Below are 23981 nucleotides of genomic sequence, written 5' to 3'. Positions count from 1 at the left end.
TATTTTTTTTTTTTAAAGATGGAGGGTATCTTCACTCCACAGTGTCAGCGACTAGGGTGCCAGATCCAAAAAACTTAATAAATTGCAAAAAAAGATTGCACTCACTGGATTTTTAAAAACACAGCAAATCAACTTTTAATCCATACTGGTGATGTTTTGGGGTATGTAACCCCTTTCTCAGACCAAACAAGAGTTACCCAAACAAACAAGTTTAAATAGACCACAAAGACCCACCCACAACCTCATAAAATGTGCCAAAAAACATTCCCATGGTTACAATGTGATAATAAAAACATTGCCCACATGTGTAAAAAATACTTACAATACTAAAAGCCCAATATTTCAAACTTTACAAAACTCAGGTATCCAATGTACATTAAAACATAACATTTCCTTTGTTTAACTGGTGTGTCTCTAATTATATTAAATTAAATGAGCTGCAATCACGGATATCCATCAATGACTGTGAGCCTACTATATTTACATGTGCCAATCAAATGATCAAATTGGGGCCAGTTTCATAATAGGGCTTTATAGTCAGCAAACGATTACGCTATCTGTCCTTACATTTCTCTTAGTTGATGTGTATTAGCTTGATCAATGGTACTCACGAATGGGTTGTGTCAAAATTAAACAACGTGTGACTACAGTTCATTCAAGGGGGTGGGAATGAAGACCCACATCATGACGTATCATTGGTAAGAGGCTCACTCTATACAGTTGGATACCATAACATTTGAATTTTCTATTTCACATGGGAAATGTCTAAGTGAAAAACTGGGGACAAATGTATTCCAGGATTGCAGATTCTGTTTGAAATATGAAAAAAAAACAAAAAAAAAACACCAAAGCTATTTATTGATTCATTCATTCATTCATTCATTCATTCATTCATGTTTTTATTTATTTTGTTCACAGAACACATATCTCAACATTTGTGCATAGTTACAAATACAAAAGAAGAGGCAATCCAGGTTGGTTTTTTGCTTCATGAAAATTTAAAAACGCATGTGAAGGTAAGTTATAACCTCTATTTTTTAAGCTATATTTCAGTTTGTATAAAAAAAGTAGCAGAATTATCTTGGCATGCATTTTATTGTAGTTCAATAATCCATTACATTTTAAGAATACATGGATGTAATTAGAATATTTTTAATACATGGATTAGAGTCCTTTACATGAAGCACTTTTAAATTTGGAAATGTTTGCATTTTTTGATGTAGAAAAGTGTTTTTGAAGACATTTAAATAAGATCCTAAGTCTGCATACCTAACAGTAGAATGGTTGGTTTAGAGAAGAGACTGTTGCAGTCAACATAGATGAGATACTTTAAGGGCCTGATGATAACAGATTTGTCAGCTTGAAATCACAGTTTAAGCATTACATTGCAATGTTTCTGCATCCGGAAGAACCCTGCACATGTTAAATATAAAGGGTATAGCTGGAAGCGAGATCTTTGATCCTTTCCATCCAGGCATCTTTTCAAAGCAATTCCTAGAGGCCAGTTTATTAATCAAAAAGCAACTGTAACAATGAAGAGAAAAATGCTGATATGATCATAAAAAGATTGTGACACTACCCATTTATTGATACAAATCTATTGAGTGTGCAGGGTAAATATTTTATACATTACTTAGGCACAGAAAAAGGGGGGGGGGGTAGAAAAATAAGTTGGATCAATCCAAGGTTTATTGGCTCTTTAATCTACAACACTAGGCATCTTCTGGTTTAGACATATTTGGATGTTAATTTGAAATGAATTGGAGAAACAATAACGTTTTCTATTTACATTCAGCATATATATAGTATAGTGAAATAGTAAATATGAATTAATATAATGTAAGTGCATGCAATGTTGTGTATTAGACAATTGATTACAAGTGTGAACAATATGGTATGTTATACAAATAATCAACATATGTCTTTAATGTATGTGGACTTAAATATGTGGGCAACTATGCTAGTGGTATGCATTGCAATTAGACGTGTAGATAATCAATACTCTACATGAAACATTGAAACTTAAAGCAGGACATTTTGACTAGTCTACTAGTCTTGACAATTGCTGAGTATTTATCTTTTTTTTTTTAACAATCATCTTTTATTGAGATTATCTCAAACAGAGTTACAGAAGTAAGATGTACATAGGTATTTCTTTCCATTTTACATAGTAGGCAGAAGTGTTGGAGAAATAACATCTTACATAGGAACCCTCATTTCACCTCCAAGAAGGATCCATGACACTTTTTGTACCTCATAATTTTTTTTATTTTTTTTCCATTTGTTAAAAACATTCAAAGAACATGGAGAGAAAACATGAAAACCCTGTTATCACATCATAAGAAACAAGAAGAGTAAGAAGAGAGAGAAAAAGAGGACAAGGAGAGAAAAAGGGGGTAGGAAGAGAAAGGGAGGGGAAAGGGGAGTTGCAGGCGGATATTGATAGTTAAGTTCTAATAGCTACATCCTGTGGAGAGCGTCCAATGGAGACCAGATGTCTGTGTGTAGGTCTATAATTCCTCTATTGAGGTATACAGCTTCCTCCATTGTCCTAATGTTGGAGAGGATCTCTACTACCTTATCTATAGGAGGGGCAGTCTGTTGTTTCCAGTATCGCGTGATAGCTAATTTAGTGGACATCAAGAGATAAATTAAGAGGTGTTTTCGGGGTTTAGGTAGTTTAGGGATATCCAAGTGGAGTAAGTAGTTTTCGGGGCCCTTGTTGGTAGTTTGGCAAAGGTGCCAGAATATAGTGAGGACTTTAGACCACAATTTACGTATTTCTGGGCATCCCCACCAGATGTGGAGGTCATTTCTCTTTTGGCCACATCCTCTCCAGCATCTATCTCGGGTGGTGGGTGAAATTTTGTGCAGTCTACTGGGGACCCAATGCCATCTTGTAAGCAATTTATAATATAACTCAAAAAGAGTAAAACAGTGGATCGCCTTCCTCGTATCAGCGATGGCTCTCGTCCAAATCTCAGTATCTAGTACTCTGTCTAGGTCTCTCTCCCATGCCAAAATATTGTGTGTTTTTTTGTAAGGTAGGGCAATGTAGGAGACATTAGTAATGTGTCGTAAGTGGTTTATGCCCTTGCAACCCCGTTATCCAACGCGACTCCCACGGTGTGTTAATGCATGGCCGAGTTTTAAAGAAACTCCAGCTATGCTGCAGTGATCGGAAGCGGACCACCTCAAAATGCATTTTCTGCGGGACTGCATACTGCAAAAGCAGTTGGGGGTAGGAAGCCCAAGTATTCTTTACATAAAAGCCACGTATAGTAGTTACATTTAGGGAGGCCCACCCCGTGGCTTTGGAGTCAGGGAGGCCTTTGAGAAGACCCTGTATATTGTGGGAGGGGTGCGGGGCAACCATTGTGGAGTGGTGTAGGCAGTGTCTAATAATTGCATTAGAAGGGGAGGGAAGGGTCTTGCAGTGTTGGGGTATCCATATCAGGTCAGAGAGGAAGCTACCATTGGGGAGCGAGGCTTGTTTTATGTCATACTATCTAGGTGGTTCCCTAGAAGGGCCCCATCCCGATATGTGGGTGAACATGGCTGCCTCGTAGTATAATTTGAGGTTAGGGAGTTCTAGGCCTCCTTTATCAATTGGAGCGTGCAGTATTCTACTCGCTATATGATGGCGCGAGTCCGCCCAGACATATTTATTCAGAATGGATTGGTAAGTATCTAGGTATATATTTGGGAAAGCACCTATAAATGTATGTGAGTTTCGGCAGGAGCATAATTTTGAAAGCAGAAATTCTACCCATCCAAGATATCTCCTTATATCTGGGGAGCGTTATCGTCTGTTTGAGGGTCTGTAGGAAGTGGTTGTGGTTGGTCTCTACTACCTTCTTTAAGTCATGAGAAAGAAAACGCTTAAGTGTTTGATCCCATTGGGGTTCCATTTAAATTGATATTTAGCCTGTAGGGTCTGTAGTTGGGCTGTCGAGAGGTGCAATGGGTAAGCTTCAGTCTTAGTCACATTCAGCTTATAAAAAGAGAGCTGTCCAAAGAGGTCAAAGAAGTATAGGAGGCAGGGAAGTGAGCATTCTGGGTCAGTCAGGAAAACTGTCAAGTCGTCCGCGAACAAGCTTAGTTTCTGGTAGGTCCCCTGTATGTATACACCCCTAATCCCTGTGTGTGCCCGGATGGCGGTTGCCAGCGGTTCTATAGCCAGAACAAAGAGGAGAGGGGAGAGCGGGCACCCCTGTTGGGTACCATTTTTAAGGGCAAAGGACCGGGAACAAAATCCCAAGCCTCTTACCCTGGCTGTCGGGTGAGAATACAGTGCTCTAACTGCCTGTCTAAACCCGTCTGGCAAGTCCACCACCTCTAATACTGCAGTCAGGTACTCCCAGCGCACCCTGTCAAACGCCTTCTCGACATCGAAAGACAGGGTGAGCAGGGGCCTGTGGGAGCTATTGACTTCTGAGAATATGTTGAGCAGCCGTCGTGTACTATCTGTGCCCTGTTGGTTGGTAACAAAACCCACCTGGTCTCTATGAATCACACTGGGGAGTAGGGGGCCAAGCCTATTGGCTAGTATCTTAACATAAATCTTAACGTCTAGGTTAATGAGTGAGATAGGTCGGTAGCTTTGACATAGGGAGGAGTCCTTACCCTCTTTCGGGATAGTCAGTATGGAGGCTTCTAAGAACTCCTCTGGTAGGGACCCCGTCTTAGTGGCCTCTGAGAATAATCTCCCCAGCTAGGGAATAAGAATACCTGTGAACGTTTTAAAGAATATGGGGGTGAACCCATCAGGGCCAGGAGCTTTATGTATCTTAAGTGATCTGATGGCTCATTTAATTTTGGTGGGGGTGAAGGGGTCAGAAATATGTTCAGTCTGCTCGTCATCTAGTCGTGGGAGGTTAAGGGATTTTAGGAATGCAGTAATCCCTTGGGGGTCCTCCTTAGGGGTATTTGGGCAGGTATCCAGATTATATAGCCTATTATAATAGGACATAAAGGCATCTCCAATATCCCTAGGGGCATGGAAAGTATTGTCAGAATATTGGATTTTCTGGATCCGCGTAGACCTTGTCCTGGCTCTAAGTTTGATGGCTAATAGCCTATCTGCCCTATTGCCCTGGTAATAGAACAGTTTCCAGAATCTCAAAATAGACTCCTGAACTCGCAACGTCTCTTTGGCCGTAATTTCTGCGCATATCTGTCCTATACTGGAAGCCAGTAAAGGGTCAGGATGGAGTTTGTTTTTCTGTTCCAGGGTCCTCAGGGTCCCAAACAGTTGTGTTAGGGTAGCACCTCTTTTTTGTCTGAGTTGTGCCTCTCTCTTTATAAAGGTCCCTCTCATGAAGGCCTTCATAGTAGCCCATAGAGTAGCGTCTGAGGTCTGTCTATTGTCATTTAACTTGAAGAATTCTTACAAGTCGGCAGTTGTCTGCTGGGTCCAGGGGTTTTTGATTAGATGATCAGCTAGCCTCCACGATCTCCCAGGGCCATCTGTGTGTGGTTTGTTAAGTATGATAGTGACCATGTCGTGATCCGACCAAGGGCAGACTAGGATATTTGCTCTTCCCGTTCTATCAAGGGTCCAGGAGTCAGCAAAAATGTAGTCTATCCGGGAGTAGGTATGGTGGACCATGGAGTAGAAAGTGTAATCTTTTTCAGTCGTGTGAAGGCAGCGCCATATATCAAAGAGATTTTACTCCATCAACAGGTTATGAAATCTTCTGGATGGGAGAGATACCCTCGAATCAGAGCTCAGCGTAATAGAGGACTGTTTATCTAGCATGGGATCCCAAATAGAAATAAAATCACCTCCCACAAGTAGGGATCCTCTTTTAACCTGATCAACTTTCGCTGGTGGGTATTAGGGGCGTAAACATTAACTAGTGTATATAGCGTGTCATCTAAATAGCATACTATGATTAGGAACCTGCCTTCTGTGTCTTTATCAATAAAGATATGTGAGTACTTTACGTCATTCCTTATGAGAATAGCCACACCTCTTTTTTTTTTAATAGGAGGCTGTTTCACAAGTGGAATATAAGGCTGTCTTAATCTTATGTGGGGTGATTCAGTCCAGTGTGTCTTTTGTTGAGTATTTATCTTTGAAAGAGCTAATATATCTTTTCTCCTGACTTTTAACTTTTTAACTTGTGCGTTAACTCCAGTAGCAGTAAGCTTTTGGCACGCGTATTACAAGTTGAAAGTAAAAAGTTTTCGTTTGCACACTAGCCCAATGTGCACAAAAAGTTGAACTTCGAATATCGCAACCATGTTCATGTATTCCCCATTGGGGCCGATTTATCAATGCTTCAACTGATAATATGCTGGAATTCCACGTCAAATTAGACGCAAATTTGATCCGCCATAGTCAACAAAGCATTAACATCGTCAAATGTTGAAATGTGTGACGTAATATACGCTCCCGCGAGAACAATCCGACGCTTATCAATGCTTGCGTTATTCGAGCAGAATAATTATAATCTGCCGTCACATTCAACTCTATTTATTTGACCCTCTTGCCAATTTATCAAACATTCAACAGGTACGTTCGCGTCTATTCCGAAGCAGCATACCTAATGTATTACATTGTATTATACTTTGAAAGTATGTATATGTGAAATTAGTATTAAAGTTAAACATTGATGATGACATTAGGATACACAGTGAAATATATATGACAATGATTTTAATAATCAAATGGTGTTTTATTCAATATAATCTTAAACTGATAGCTCAAAGGGATAGTTGACCTAGCATAAAACTGTCATGAATCAGTTACAGCAGAAATTAAAATCACCTCTTTAATGTCATCCTATTTTCAGTGTTATTCCTCCTTCTCTTGGATTTCATTTTTATTAAGAAATATCATCTTAAATGCCAGACCATTTTATAACACCTGTGTAGGAGTGGTGTTATAAACCAGACTGCAACCAGGAAGTGATACAAAGGTGCAGAAAGAAAACTGGCCCAGCTCTTAAAATATCCAGTGATTGCAAATAAATACATATGATACCCTGATTACATGTTATATTCACAATTATAATATATTTGCACTATCTACATATATAGTGGTATACATAAACACAGAGATATGAGACACAACATTGTTTAGAACAAATAAAGGAATTTAGAGACGTAAATATGTTTGCAAAAGATTTCTAACATACTGTAACACATTTATATTTATATACAAATATTTGCAAAGCTATATGTACAAATTTTAGCATTAAAAGGACACTAAACCCCAACATTTTCTTTCATGATTCAATTAGAAAATACAATTTTAAACAACATTCCAATTTACTTCTATTATCTATTTTGCTTCATTCTTTAGATAAGTTTGTTGAAGAAATTGCAAAGCACATGGGGGAGCCAATCACACGAGGCATCTTTGTGCACCAACCAATCAGCAGCTATTGAGCCTATCTAGATATGCTTTTCAGCAAAGTATATCAAGAGAATAAAGCACATTAGATTATAGAAGTAAATTAGAAAGTTGTTTAAAATTGTATGCTCTTTCTAAATCATGAAAGAAAAAATGTGGGTTTCATGTCCCTTTAATAATAATTAAAAAAAAACATGAGATAAGCATATGTCTAGCTTGGACATTAACAAATGACAAATAAAGGATTAACTTTAGAGAAATGTGCTTTTTCAAGGACAGTAATGAAATGGTATAAATAAAGTTGGAATAAAGAGAATTTCCACGTCATCAATGACTCTTATTTATCAACAGTCCAATGCTAATTGCGCCGGACTTGAGGCGCATGTTTTTGACAGACTTTTTTTTATAAATAAGGCCTTCAAATGTAGATTTGCGCCAGTGATGTCTGGTGAGGGTATTGACTCCAGTGAATGCGCTTAGATTGACGCTTTGATAAATCAGCCTCATAGGCTTCAATGGAGCGTGAAAAGTGAAAAAAAACAACTAACACCCAAGTTGTGCAAACCCAAATTTGGGCGAGATTACAAGTGGAGTGGTATTTTGTGTTTCCGCTAGAGCGATAACCTTGCGACAGATATATAGATTATATATATATATATGTACAGTGGGGCAAAAAGTATTTAGTCAGCCACCAATTGTGCAAGTAATTTTCATCATAGGTATACCTCAATTATGAGAGACAAAATGTGGAAACAAATCCAGACAATCACATTGTCTGATTTGGAAAGAATTTATTTGCAAATTATGGTGGAAAATAAGTATTTGGTCAATATCTAAAGTTCATCTCAATACTTTGTTATATATCCTTTGTTGGCAATGACAGAGGTCAAACATTTTCTGTAAGTCTTCACAAGGTTGTCACACACTGTTGCTGGTATGTTGGCCCATTCCTTCATGCAGATCTCCTCTAGAGCAGTGATGTTTTGGGACTGTTGCTGGGCAACACGGACTTTCAACTCCCACAAAAGGTTTTCTATGGAGTTTAGATCTGGAGACTGGCTAGGCCACTCCAGGACCTTGAAATGCTTCTTATGAAGCCACTCCTTCGTTGCCCGGGCGGTGTGTTTGGGATCATTGTCATGCTGAAAGACCCAGCCACGTTTCATCTTCAATGCCCTTGCTGATGGAAGGAGGTTTGCACTCAAAATCTCACGATACATGGCCCCATTCATTCTTTCATGTACACGGATCAGTCGTCCTATTCCCTTTGCAGAGAAACAGCCCCAAAGCATGATGTTGCCACCCCCATGCTTCACAGTAGGTATGGTGTTCTTTGGTTGCAACTCAGCTTTCTCTCTCCTCCAAACACGACGAGTTGTGTTTCTACCAAACAGTTCTACTTTGGTTTCATCTGACCATATGACTGTAACGGAACTGTTTGCTGGAACTCAGTTGCAGATATGACAAAATAGTTTTTATGTACCACACTCTTTAAGAAGAAAACTATGGTCAAAAGTGTTATCTCTGTTGAGAGAGAGTGAAATTATTATAGTAATCAACAAATAAATATTTGATATTTCTCAAGTTAGAGCTTGAAGTTGTATTATTTCCCTGTAATCAAGGGGTAAGCAGTAAAGTGGACACCGGACTGAAGCAGGGTTTTCTCAGTGTAACATAGAACAAACTAAACAGTCCTCTTTTTCATGTGAATAGTTATGCAACACTTTGATACATCTAACTTTGTAGCAAATAGTTAAGTGAATCTAGAGCGGTGCTAGTGCAAGTTGTAAAAGTAGAAGATGGGAGGAGTTTTACTCACGCTCTGGTGTTCCGTTCACAGCTGAGCCTGGAGCGTCTTATGCAGTCGTGGTGTAGGTATTGAAATTCAAAGTGGGAGGAGTTTTACTCACACTCCCGGTTCTGTTTCTCTGTGACCGGACTCCGTAACAGCCAAAGTTCATACACGGTCAATTAAGACAACAGGATTGGGAGAGAGGACTGGTAAGACAACAGTTAGCATACAGCTAATAACTCCATATGAATCGCTGCGAAGAAGAGACAGGATGTGAGTCTGTAGGTGCGGTATAGCAGCTGCACTTAATGAGAGCAGGATAAAGAAATCCTTGGGAGTTGAAACTGGGTGCGATTCTCTTTAGTAGATTCCTTAAGATTGTTGTAGGTTTGTTGTAGATCAAGATTCAATTTCATAAGATAGGTATTATCCAAAATTAGCTTAGGTGGGAGTAGCAGTATACTACTTGCGATACCACAAAATACTAAGCACTGAACAATGGGAGCTCGGCCTTCTTAAAGGAAATGTGGGCAGGGTCAAGTACCTGAAAAGAATTAAAGGTACAGGACCTAATATTAGATTGTGATAATGACATTCTCCCAATCTGCTTCTGGATCATCCAAATGCTCTCTAGCATACTTCAGATGGGCCCGTACATGTACTGGCTTAAGCAGGGGGACATGTCTGGCACTGCAGGAGTCCCTGGCGGTGTAGTGTGTTACTGATGGTATCATTTGTTACGTTGGTCCCAGCTCTCTGCAGGTCATTCACTAGGTCCCCCCGTGTGGTTCTTGGATGTTTGCTCACCGTTCTTGTGATCATTTTGACCCCACGGGGTGAGATCTTGCATGGAGCCCCAGATCGAGGGAGATTATCAGTGGTCTTGTATGTCTTCCATTTTCTAATTATTGCTCCCAAAGTTGATTTCTTCACAACAAGCTGCTTGCCTATTGCAAATTCAGTCTTCCCAGCCTGGTGCAGGTCTACAATTTTGTTTCTGGTGTCCTTCAACAGCTCTTTGGTCTCCACCATAGTGGAGTTTGGAGTGTGACTGTTTGAGGTTGTGGACAGGTGTCTTTTATACTGATAACAAGTTCAAACAGGTGCCATTAATACAGGTAATGAGTGGAGGACAGAGGAGCCTCTTAAAGAAGAAGATACAGGTCTTTGAGAGCCAGAAATCTTGCTTGTTTGTAGGTGACCAAATACTTATTTTCCACCATAATATGCAAATAAATTCTTTCCAAATCAGACAATGTGATTGTCTGGATTTGTTTCCACATTTTGTCTCTCATAGTTGAGGTATACCTATGATGAAAATTACAGGCCTCTCTCATCTTCTTAAATGGGAGAACTTGCACAATTGGTGGCTGACTAAATACTTTTTTGCCCCACTGTGTGTGTGTGTGTGTGTATATATATATATATATATATATATATATATATATATACATATATATGATTATTTATTAAAAAATACAAAGAGCATATCTTCCTATGTACAGAACATTGGAATGTGAAATATTTACAGTAAATACATAGTTAAAACCTTAATTAAATATGAATATTACATAAATTATTTTATAAGTTGTTTTCATCTATTTAAAGGGACATTAAATCCAAATTTTTCTTTCATGATTCAGATAGAGAATACTTTTTTAAACAATATTTACTTCTATTAACTAATTTGCGTCATTCTTTAGCTATCCTTTGTTGCTTTTTTATTCTTCTAACACCTGAGATCTCATATCTTTGATCACTTATACATTTTTTTGCAGTATTTTTTTTAAATAACTTTTATTAGACAGTGTTACTATAAGAGTAACTGCACTTTGTAATGTATTTTTGAAGTCTGAACTTTTTATTTTCGCCAAACAGTTAACCACAACTCTGAAATTGAGGTAATTGCACTCACGCAATTGCGTTTCCTTTCAACTTGTAGAATGAGCGGTAACCCCCAATAAGCGCAAACAATATACCGCTTATCGCTATGGCGCAAACAATTGTGCTCCACTTGTAATCTAGCCCTTTCTTTTATCAAATTTGCTAGCCCAACATGAAATAGTAATATTCACATAGAATAATATGTTCTATTTATGTATAAATAAATAAATATTTCTCTCTATCTATCTATCTATATATCTAAATATATATACAGTATATATATATATATATATATATATATACAGGGAGTGCAGAATTATTAGGCAAATGAATATTTTGACCACATCATCCTCTTTATGCATGTTGTCTTACTCCAAGCTGTATAGGCTCGAAAGCCTACTACCAATTAAGCATATTAGGTGATGTGCATCTCTGTAATGAGAAGGGGTGTGGTCTAATGACATCAACACCCTATATCAGGTGTGCATAATTATTAGGCAACTTCCTTTCCTTTGGCAAAATGGGTCAAAAGAAGGACTTGACAGGCTCAGAAAAGTGAAAAATAGTGAGATATCTTGCAGAGGGATGCAGCACTCTTAAAATTGCAAAGCTTCTGAAGCGTGATCATCGAACAATCAAGCGTTTCATTCAAAATAGTCAACAGGGTCGCAAGAAGCGTGTGGAAAAACCAAGGAGCAAAATAACTGCCCATGAACTGAGAAAAGTCAAGCGTGCAGCTGCCAAGATGCCACTTGCCACCAGTTTGGCCATATTTCAGAGCTGCAACATCACTGGAGTGCCCAAAAGCACAAGGTGTGCAATACTCAGAGACATGGCCAAGGTAAGAAAGGCTGAAAGATGACCACCACTGAACAAGACACACAAGCTGAAACGTCAAGACTGGGCCAAGAAATATCTCAAGACTGATTTTTCTAAGGTTTTATGGACTGATGAAATGAGAGTGAGTCTTGATGGGCCAGATGGATGGGCCCGTGGCTGGATTGGTAAAGGGCAGAGAGCTCCAGTCCGACTCAGACGCCAGCAAGGTGGAGGTGGAGTACTGGTTTGGGTTGGTATCATCAAAGATGAGCTTGTGGGGCCTTTTCGGGTTGAGGATGGAGTCAAGCTCAACTCCCAGTCCTACTGCCAGTTTCTGGAAGACACCTTCTTCAAGCAGTGGTACAGGAAGAAGTCTGCATCCTTCAAGAAAAACATGATTTTCATGCAGGACAGTGCTCCATCACACGCGTCCAAGTACTCCACAGCGTGGCTGGCAAGAAAGGGTATAAAAGAAGAAAATCTAATGACATGGCCTCCTTATTCACCTGATTTGAACCCCATTGAGAACCTGTGGTCCATCATCAAATGTGAGATTTACAAGGAGGGAAAACAGTACACCTCTCTGAACAGTGTCTGGGAGGCTGTGGTTGCTGCTGCATGGTGAACAGATCAAAACACTGACAGAATCCATGGATGGCAGGCTTTTGAGTGTCCTTGCAAAGAAAGGTGGCTATATTGGTCACTGATTTGTTTTTGTTTTGTTTTTGAATGTCAGAAATGTATATTTGTGAATGTTGAGATGTTATATTGGTTTCACTGGTAAAAATAAATAATTGAAATGGGTATATATTTGTTTTTTGTTAAGTTGCCTAATAATTATGCACATTAATAGTCACCTGCACACACAGATATCCCCCTAAAATAGCTATAACTAAAAACAAACTAAAAACTACTTCCAAAACTATTCAGCTTTGATATTAATGAGTTTTTTGGGTTCATTGTGAACATGGTTGTTGTTCAATAATAAAATTAATCCTCAAAAATATAACTTGCCTAATAATTCTGCACTCCCTGTATATATATATATATATATATATATATATATATATATAATATTTTTTTTTTACCAGAGATTACCCCAATCATATGAGGTAATGTTTGTACACGGGAAAACCAATGATGTAATGGTCCTCTGGTCTATAATTGTTCTCCTCTGTTGGTTCCTTTGTTCGATGGATCTTGTAGGGCACTCTTAACCAATGGATTCAACTAAGCTTCTTGGAAACACCTTTCTGGTAGAAACTTCCAGTTCTTTCTGTGATGGTATGTCTTTGTATCTCCCAGGAGTATGGTTTTATGGTAGAAGTTCTCAGCAAATAATTGTGGAAGAGAGAAGGAAAAAACACATAGTGTAACTCTGTCATACAAGTGGTTTATTTAGTTTGAGGTTAAAAAGTTTACACTTACATTTATTGCCCTCAATCCTTAATGAGGTAAGCATTCAAGCATATACATATAAGTGAGTTGATACTATATTGGTATATCCGTTGTTGTCCCCTTCAATTTGTGGATTTGTTCAAGCACAACAATATTTTCTCTTAGTCAGAGTTGTGGTATAAAGATACACCGTATCTTGTGCTATATTGCTATCCTTTAAGGTGTTCTTTTTTATTATTATTATTTAATACCAATATAAAAGTACCAGTATAAAAAGAGTCAAATTCCTTACGCGTTTCAAAGTATCTATCCACTTCTTCGTCAGAGGCAAGTTTGTGTACATAGTGGCCGGCTTTGAATTTAAAGGTTGGTAAGTGGGCATGTTTTTCCTCCTTGCGTCGTGACGCAATTGCGTCATATGATATCAGCAGCCAGTGGTGGAATATGAGTCTATGGTTCCCATGGAAAGGCTTGCTTTGTGCTTCCCCTAAGGGTCAATAAACCAATCATCTGCTTTGTTTTTAGCGTTCTCATGGGAACCTCATTCAGTGATCTATAAATGACTGGTGACAGCGTTATGTTGCCGTGATCAATTGCTTGTAAGCAAGTCTATGTATTACTCAGTGAGAATTCTTTAATCCTGTATGGGAATATTATTTGTTATCTGTATTTTTCTTATAAAAGACATTCTTCGTTCTCCCTTCTATTCATATAGATAAGAGAATATATACATAGACAAAATACGGCACACTATGTATTTGTATGTCATATATTTTGGGACTTAAATAAAAAAGGATAGTAAAAATGATGTGTATGTATATGTGTATATATAAAAAAAGGGAAAGAGTATAAACCCCTCTACTTTCCTTCATTTCCTTATCACAATTATTTTCTTAATTTAAGAGGATCTCCCCATTCATAATTATAATCCTTCTTGTTAACCAGCCTACATTTGGACCTTGGAAGCAGTTCTATAGGCTGTTAACCACTACAATCACTTTCTATTTTAATGTTTTATATTTGTAAGAAATCTCCACATACTGTATGTCTCGTGTTCATTGTATATTTTTTCTTTAGGGTTCTTACTAGTCGGAAAATTTCTCACTGACCTGTTTTATACTTTTTGTTTGTTTATTGTATTTATTTATGGGGAATCTTTACATCGTCAATAGGTATATGTTCTTTTATGTGTCTTTATAATATAATAAATGTCTTGATATTTATCTGTATATTGGAATCTATATAAAATATTCCCTTTATAAAAAGGCTGCTAGGTCCATATCCTCATTAAGACCTGTAAGATTCATGGTGCCCATATAATGAATCCAAAAAGTTTCTCTTTGTCTTAGTCTCTGAAATCTATCTGCTCCCCTCTTTGGTACAGAGACATGTTCTAGAATAGTTCTTCTCAAAAATTGGGGGTCTTGTTGATGAATTTTTTTGAAGTGTCGAGAAAGGCTATGACCCTTGAACCATGTCTCTATGTTTTTTATATGTTCAAGAGCGGACAAGGGAGGTGGATGATTAGTTATCCAAAACAAACTTGACTATATTTCAGAAGCCTACAGATTACTAAACGATTCAAAAACTTACAAAAAATTTGAGGAGACCCCACCCTGGTGTTTCAAAAGGAATACAGCTCATTGATTGATACAGCAAACTTTAATAATCTATTAAGCAAAAATTATCTTAAATATTTGAAACATGAACATCCAAGAAAAGCAATCTTTTATAAACTCCCTAAGATCCAAAAGGATAAAAAAAAATCCACCTGGGCACCCTATAGTTTCAGGAATAGACTCTTTAACAGCCAGACTATCAGAGTATGTTGACTATTTCCTGAAACCTCTAGTCCCACAGCTGAAATCATAAATCAGAGATTCCACTGATATTATAGCCAAACTAAGTAACTTCAAATGGAAATATACATATAGATGGATGACACTAGATGTGTCATCACTATACTAGCATCCCACATAATTTGGGAATACAAGTCATGTCACATTTTCTTAAAAAAACGATTTAACTGAAATTCACCAAGAATTTATTCTTGATAGCATCAAATTTGTTCTAGAAAAAAAATAATATGACTTTGATAAACATTTTTTTCTTCAGATTAGCGGGGTGGCCATGGGGACAACTATAGCACCTAGCGACGCTAATTTATATATGGGAGAATGGGAGCAGACATTCATCTATACCAATAATCCGTTCACAGATAATGTCATCTGGTGGGGGAGATATATAGATGACATTGTGGTTATATGGAATGGAGATGAAGTAACGTGTAATAACTTCATGAATTATTTGAACAACAATATGATGAATTTACAATTCACTTTGAAAATTTCAGACACTAGTATAGAATTTTTGGATTTAATTTTATTCCATGAAAAAGAAACAATACTGACCAAGTTGTACACAAAAGAAACCGATTGCAACGGATACTTAAGAGCGGATAGTGGTCACTATCAGCCGTGGATTAACAACATCCCGTTCGGGCAATTTCAACACCTTAGAAGAAATTGCTCTGAATTGAGTGATTATAACAGAGAAGCAGATATTCTGAATAAGAAATATAAATATGATAACTACATACAATGAGGCTGCACCAGAAATTAAGAAAATATTAAAGAAATATTGGCCTATTCTACAACAGGATAAATTCCTAAAAAACAGTATTGGAAATGTACCAAAAGTAATTTTCAGGAAGAAAAGAAATTTCAAACAAATATTGGCACCAAGCCAACTCAAACATAAAACAGAAAACATTTAGCTAATTAATAGTAGTAAGGGGTTTTTCAAGTGCAACAGACTTAATTCCAAAGGCTGTGAACATGCTTATGACCCAAAAAAACAACAAAAACAATTGCATCTAATACTTTTCAAGACAAGATTTGTACTATTAAGACTAGGACTAATTGCGAGACCACCTTCGTGGTCTATTTGCTAGAATGCTCTTGTAAATTACAGTATATAAGGTGTACTAAACGAACCTATAAGACACGTCTACTTGAACATATAAAAAACATAGAGACAGGGTTCAAGGGTCATAGTCTTTTTCGACACTTCAAAAAAATCCATCAACAAGACCTCCCAATTTTTGAGAGGAACTATTCTAGAACATGTCTCTGTACCAAAGAGGGGAGGAGATAGATTTCAGAGACTAAGAGAAAGAGAAACTTTTTGGATTCATGATATAGGCACCATGAATCCTACAGGTCTTAATGAGGATATGGGCCTAGCAGCCTATTTATAAAGGGAATATTTTATATAGATTCCAATATACAGAAAAATATCAAGACATGTATTATATTATAAAGACACATAAAAGAACATATACCTGTTGACAATATAAAGATTCCCCATAAATAAATACAATAAACAAATAAAAAGTATAGAACAGGTCAGTGAGAAATTTTCCGACTAGTAAGAACCCTAAAGAAAAAATATACAATGAACACGAGACATGTGGAGATTTCTTACAAATGATAAAACATTAAAATAGAAAGTCATTGTAGTGGTTAACAACATATAGAACTGCTTCCAAGGTCCAAATGTAGGTTGGTTAACAAGAAGGATTATAATTATGAATGGGGAGATCCTCTTAAATTAAGAAAATAATTGTGATAAGGAAACTAAGGAAAGTATCCGGATAAATTAATTATATTTTGAAGGACTATTATTCATATAGGGATATATACTCTTTCCCTTTTTTTTATATATATACACATATACATACATTTAATTTTTACTATCCTTTTTTATTCAAGTCCCAAAATATATGACATATAAATACATAGTGTGTTGTATTTTGTCTATGTATATATTTTCTTATCTATATGTATAGAAGGGAGAACGAAGAATGTCTTTTATAAGAAAAATACAGATAACAATAATATTCCCATACAGAATTAAATAATTCTCACTGAGTAATACATAGACTTGCTTACAAGCAATTGATCACGGCAACATAACGCTGTCACCAGTCATTTATAGATCACTGACTGAGGTTCCCATGAGAACGCTAAAAACAAAGCCGATGATTGGTTTATTGACCATTAGGGGAAACACATAGTACGCATTTCCATGGGAACCATAGACTCACATTCCACTACTGGCTGCCGATATCACATGACGCAATTGCGTCACGACGCAAGGAGGAAAAACGCCCACTTATCAACCTTTAAATTCAAAGCCGGCCACTCTGTACACAAACTTGCCTCTGAAGAAGTGGATAAATACTTCGAAATGCGCAAGGTATTTGAAGTGGGTGTACAGTTTTTCCTACTACGATACCGGCAGCACATAATGGTTTTTGACGTTTATCTGAACTGTATTTGTTCTTTTTAATCCGTTTTTTTCCCTGGGCAACTGTTTGTTCCATTATATTGTTGCATGTGCACTGCAGTACTATATACAAGCAACAGACCTTTTGGGAGACTACCATTCTGTGCATTCTTTGAATATATCGATTGTTTTTATATTGGCACGGTTTTATATTGACTCTTTTAATACTGGTACTTTTATATTGGTATTAAATAATAATAAAATAAGAACACCTTAAAGGATAACAATATAGCACAAGATACGGTGTATCTTTATACCACAACTCTGACTAAGAGAAAATATTGTTGTGCTTGAACAAATCCACAAATTGAAGGAGGGGACAACAACGGATATACCAATATAGTATCAACTCACTTATATGTATATGCTTGAATGCTTACCTCATTAATGATTGAGGGCAATAAATGTGAGTCTAAACTTTTTAACCTCAAACTAAATAAACCACTTGTATGACAGAGTTACGCTAAGTGTTTTTTCCTTCTCTCTTCCACAACTATTTGCTGAGAACTTCTACAATAAAACCATACTCCTGGCAGATACAAAGACATACCATCACAGAGAGACTTGGAAGTTTCTACCAGAAAGGTGTTTCCAAGAAGCTTCGTTGAATCTATTGGTTAAGAGTGCCCTACAAGATTCATCTAGCAAAGGAACCAACGGAGGAGAACAATTATAGACCAGAGGACCATTACATCATTGGTTTTCCCGTGTACAAACATTATCTCATATTATTGGGGTAATCTCTGGTAAGAAGAAAACCATTTCTCACCTATATTATCACTTTTGTTTTATTGGGACTCTAGAATTTATAACTACATGCATAAAGACTTTTATCTGTGCACTGAACTACATTGATCTTTCTTCTTGATTATTAATATATATATATATATATATATATATATATATATATATATATATATATATACTGTATATCTATATATATATATATATATATATATATATATATCCGGATTATATATGGGTATAGATATATACAAATATACAGTGGGGCAAAAAAGTATTTAGTCAGCCACTAATTGTGCAAGTTCTCCCACTTAAGAAGATGAGAGAGGCCTGTAATTTTCATCATAGGTATACCTCAACTATGAGAGGCAAAATGTGGAAACACATCCAGACAATCACATTGTCTGATTTGGAAATAATTTATTTGCATATTATGGTGGAAAATAAGTATTTGGTCACCTACAAACAAGCAAGATTTCTGGCTCTCAAAGACCTGTATCTTCTTCTTTAAGAGGCTCCTCTGTCCTCCACTCATTACCTGTATTAATGGCACCTGTTTGAACTTGTTATCAGTATAAAAGACACCTGTCCACAACCTCAAACAGTCACACTCCAAACTCTACTATGGTGAAGACCAAAGAGCTGTCAAAGGACACCAGAAACAAAATTGTAGACCTGCACCAGGCTGGGAAGACTGAATCTGCAATAGGCAAGCAGCTTGGTGTGAAGAAATCAACTGTGGGAGCAATAATTAGAAAATGGAAGACATACAAGACCACTGATAATCTCCCTCGATCTGGGGCTTCACGCAAGATCTCACCCCGTGGGGTCAAAATGATCACAAGAACAGTGAGCAAACATCCCAGAACCACACGGGGGGGACCTAATGAATGACCTGCAGAGAGCCGGGACCAACGTAACAAAGGCTACCATCAGTAACACACTATGCCGCCAGGGACTAAGATCCTGCAGTGCCAGACGTGTCCTTCTGCTTAAGCTAGTACATGTCCGGGCCCATCTGAAGTATGCTAGAGAGCATTTGGGTGATCCAGAAGCAGATTGGGAGAATGTCATATGGTCAGATGAAACCAAAGTAGAACTGTTTGTTAGAAACACAACTCGTTGTGTTTGGAGGAGAGAGAATGCTGAGTTGCAACCAAAGAACACCATACCTACTGTGAAGCATGGGGGTGGCAACATCATGCTTTGGGACTGTTTCTGCAAAGGGAACAGGACAACTGATTCATGTACATGAAATAATAAATGGGGCCATGTATCGTGAGATTTTGAGTGCAAACCTCCTTCGATCAGCAAGGGCATTGAGTATAAAACGTGGCTGGGTCTTTCAGCATGACAATGATCCCAAACACACCGCCCGGGCAACAAAGGAGTGGCTTTGTAAGAAGCATTTAAAGGTCCTGGCCAGTCTCCAGATCTCAACCCCATAGAAAACCTTTGGAGGGAGTTGAAAGTCTGTGTTGCCCAGCGACAGCCCCAAAACATCACTGCTCTAGAGGAGATCTGCATGCAGGAATGGGCCAACATACCAGCAACAGTGTGTGACAACCTTGTGAAGACTTACAGAAAACGTTTGACCTCTGTCATTGCCAACAAAGGATATATAACAAAGTATTGAGATGAACTTTTGGTATTGACCAAATACTTATTTTCCACCATAATTTGGAAATAAATTCTTTCCAAATCAGACAATGTGATTGTCTGGATTTGTTTCCACATTTTGTCCCTCATACTTGAGGTATACATATGATGAAAATTACAGGCCTCTCTCATCTTTTTAAGTGGGAGAACTTGCACAATTGGTGGCTGACTAAATACTTTATTGCCCCACTGTATATATAGGAATATCTACTTATAATTACCTAAACAATATTCCTAATGTGAAGAAGATTGGAATGTGAAATATTTACAGTAAATTCATAGTTAAGCACTATTGAATTTGAATATTGCATTAATATGATTTTTCATGTTTTCAGCTACTTATCTACAAAGGGCTCTAATGCACTTATATATATATACAGGGAGTGCAGAATTATTAGGCAAATGAGTATTTTGATCACATCATCCTCTTTATGCATGTTGTCTTACTCCAAGCTGTATAGGCTCGAAAGCCTACTACCAATTAAGCATATTAGGTGATGTGCATCTCTGTAATGAGAAGAGGTGTGGTCTAATGACATCAACACCCTATATCAGGTGTGCATAATTATTAGGCAACTTCCTTTCCTTTGGCAAAATGGGTCAAAAGAAGGACTTGACAGGCTCAGAAAAGTCAAAAATAGTGAGATATCTTGCAGAGGGATGCAGCACTCTTAAAATTGCAAAGCTTCTGAAGCGTGATCATCGAACAATCAAGCGTTTCATTCAAAATAGTCAACAGGGTCGCAAGAAGCGTGTGGAAAAACCAAGGCGCAAAATAACTGCCCATGAACTGAGAAAAGTCAAGCGTGCAGCTGCCAAGATGCCACTTGCCACCAGTTTGGCCATATTTCAGAGCTGCAACATCACTGGAGTGCCCAAAAGCACAAGGTGTGCAATACTCAGAGACATGGCCAAGGTAAGAAAGGCTGAAAGACGACCACCACTGAACAAGACACACAAGCTGAAACGTCAAGACTGGGCCAAGAAATATCTCAAGACTGATTTTTCTAAGGTTTTATGGACTGATGAAATGAGAGTGAGTCTTGATGGGCCAGATGGATGGGCCCGTGGCTGGATTGGTAAAGGGCAGAGAGCTCCAGTCCGACTCAGACGCCAGCAAGGTGGAGGTGGAGTACTGGTTTGGGCTGGTATCATCAAAGATGAGCTTGTGGGGCCTTTTCGGGTTGAGGATGGAGTCAAGCTCAACTCCCAGTCCTACTGCCAGTTTCTGGAAGACACCTTCTTCAAGTAGTGGTACAGGAAGAAGTCTGCATCCTTCAAGAAAAACATGATTTTCATGCAGGACAATGCTCCATCACACGCGTCCAAGTACTCCACAGCGTGGCTGGCAAGAAAGGGTATAAAAGAAGAAAATCTAATGACATGGCCTCCTTGTTCACCTGATCTGAACCCCATTGAGAACCTGTGGTCCATCATCAAATGTGAGATTTACAAGGAGGGAAAACAGTACATCTCTCTGAACAGTGTCTGGGAGGCTGCGGTTGCTGCTGCACGCAATGTTGATGGTGAACAGATCAAAACACTGACAGAATCCATGGATGGCAGGCTTTTGAGTGTCCTTGCAAAGAAAGGTGGCTATATTGGTCACTGATTTGTTTTTGTTTTGTTTTTGAATGTCAGAAATGTATATTTGTGAATGTTGAGATGTTATATTGGTTTCACTGGTAAAAATAAATAATTGAAATGAGTATATATTTGTTTTTTGTTAAGTTGCCTAATAATTATGCACAGTAATAGTCACCTGCACACACAGATATCCCCCTAAAATAGCTATAACTAAAAACAAACTAAAAACTACTTCCAAAACTATTCAGCTTTGATATTAATGAGTTTTTTGGGTTCATTGAGAACATGGTTGTTGTTCAATAATAAAATTAATCCTCAAAAATACAACTTGCCTAATAATTCTGCACTCCCTGTATTGCCGTACAATTCTGTGTAAAGAGATCATTTACATTGCACCATCAATTTAGGTGGCGATGCTGCTTTTAAAATATCGACAGTTAACTGTGTTAACTGTGATAATCCAAAATTATTTAGTCATACAGGGAGTGCAGAATTATTAGGCAAGTTGTATTTTTGAGGATTAATTTTATTATTGAGCAACAACCATGTTCTCAATGAACCCAAAAAACTCATTAATATCAAAGCTGAATATTTTTGGAAGTAGTTTTTAGTTTGTTTTTAGTTTTAACTATTTTAGGGGGATATCTGTGTGTGCAGGTGACTATTACTGTGCATAATTATTAGTCAACTTAACAAAAAACAAATATATACCCATTTCAATTATTTATTTTTACCAGTGAAACCAATATAACATCTCAACATTCACAAATATACATTTCTGACATTCAAAAACAAAACAAAAACAAATCAGTGACCAATATAGCCAGCTTTCTTTGCAAGGACACTCAAAAGCCTGCCATCCATGGATTCTGTCAGTGTTTTGATCTGTTCAACATTGCGTGCAGCAGCAACCACAGCCTCCTAGACACTGTTCAGAGAGGTGTACTGTTTTCCCTCCTTATAAATCTCACATTTGATGATGGACCACAGGTTCTCAATGGGGTTCAGATTAGGTGAACAAGGAGGCCATGTCATTAGATTTTCTTCTTTTATACCCTTTCTTGCCAGCCATGCTGTGGAGTACTTGGACGCGTGTGATGGAGCATTGTCCTGCATGAAAATCATGTTTTTCTTGAAGGATGCAGACTTCTTCCTGTACCACTGCTTGAAGAAGGTGTCTTCCAGAAACTGGCAGTAGGACTGGGAGTTGAGCTTGACTCCATCCTCAACCCGAAAAGCCCCCACAAGCTCATCTTTGATGATACCAGCCCAAACCAGTACTCCACCTCCACCTTGCTGGCGTCTGAGTCGGACTGGAGCTCTCTGCCCTTTACCAATCCAGCCACGGGCCCATCCATTTGGCCCATCAAGACTCACTCTCATTTCATCAGTCCATAAAACCTTAGAAAAATCCGTCTTGAGATATTTCTTGGCCCAGTCTTGACGTTTCAGCTTGTGTGTCTTGTTCAGTGGTGGTCGTCTTTCAGCCTTTCTTACCTTGGCCATGTCTCTGAGTATTGCACACCTTGTGCTTTTGGGCACTCCAGTGATGTTGCAGCTCTGAAATATGGCCAAACTGGTGGCAAGTGGCATCTTGGCAGCTGCACGCTTGACTTTTCTCAGTTCATGGGCAGTTATTTTGCGCCTTGGTTTTTCCACACGCTTCTTGCAACCCTGTTGACTATTTTGAATGAAACGCTTGATTGTTCGATGATCACGCTTCAGAAGCTTTGCAATTTTAAGAGTGCTGCATCCCTCTGCAAGATATCTCACTATTTTTGACTTTTCTGAGCCTGTCAAGTCCTTCTTTTGACCCATTTTGCCAAAGGAAAGGAAGTTGCCTAATAATTATGCACACCTGATATAGGGTGTTGATGTCATTAGACCACACCCCTTCTCATTACAGAGATGCACATCACCTAATATGCTTAATTGGTAGTAGGCTTTCGAGCCTATACAGCTTGGAGTAAGACAAGATGCATAAAGAGGATGATGTGGTCAAAATACTCATTTGCCTAATAATTCGGCACTCCCTGTATATACACACACACACATACATACATACCCATCTTTAGGCATGTGTTTGTATGTATCTCTATGTTAAAGCCCTATTGCCTGCCTTTTTTTCCCAAACACCTGAGACCTTATATCTTTGAGCCCTTATAATTTTTTGATGACATTTTTTTTAGTGTTATTATAATTTTAACTGTACTTTTTAAATGTATTTTTGATGTGTTTTTTTTCCACTTTTTATTTGAACAGAACAGTTAAGCAGAGCTCTGAAGTATTGTTAACCCGAGGAACATAAATAATGATTGCACTCACGCCTTCGGTCTTACTTTGTACTTGCCATACTTGCTCTACTGCCGAGCGTGCAAAGAGTTG

The 23981-nt window shown here is 37.9% G+C and overlaps 1 protein-coding gene across 1 annotated transcript in view; it reads left to right on the top strand.

The window, feature by feature from the left end:
- Nucleotides 1-23981, top strand: part of CRPPA (CDP-L-ribitol pyrophosphorylase A) — an 818587-nt gene that overhangs the window by 355248 nt on the left and 439358 nt on the right. The window contains exon 6 of the mRNA XM_053714116.1: nt 919-1016. Coding sequence (XP_053570091.1) covers nt 919-1016 — 98 coding nt within the window. The remainder of the gene's footprint in view (nt 1-918; nt 1017-23981) is intronic.

Source organism: Bombina bombina, chromosome 5, assembly GCF_027579735.1.
Source record: "Bombina bombina isolate aBomBom1 chromosome 5, aBomBom1.pri, whole genome shotgun sequence".
Classification (NCBI taxonomy): Eukaryota; Metazoa; Chordata; class Amphibia; order Anura; family Bombinatoridae; genus Bombina; species Bombina bombina.
The sequence above is the reverse complement of the archived record's forward strand: the minus strand, read 5'-3'. Positions and strand labels throughout refer to the sequence as shown.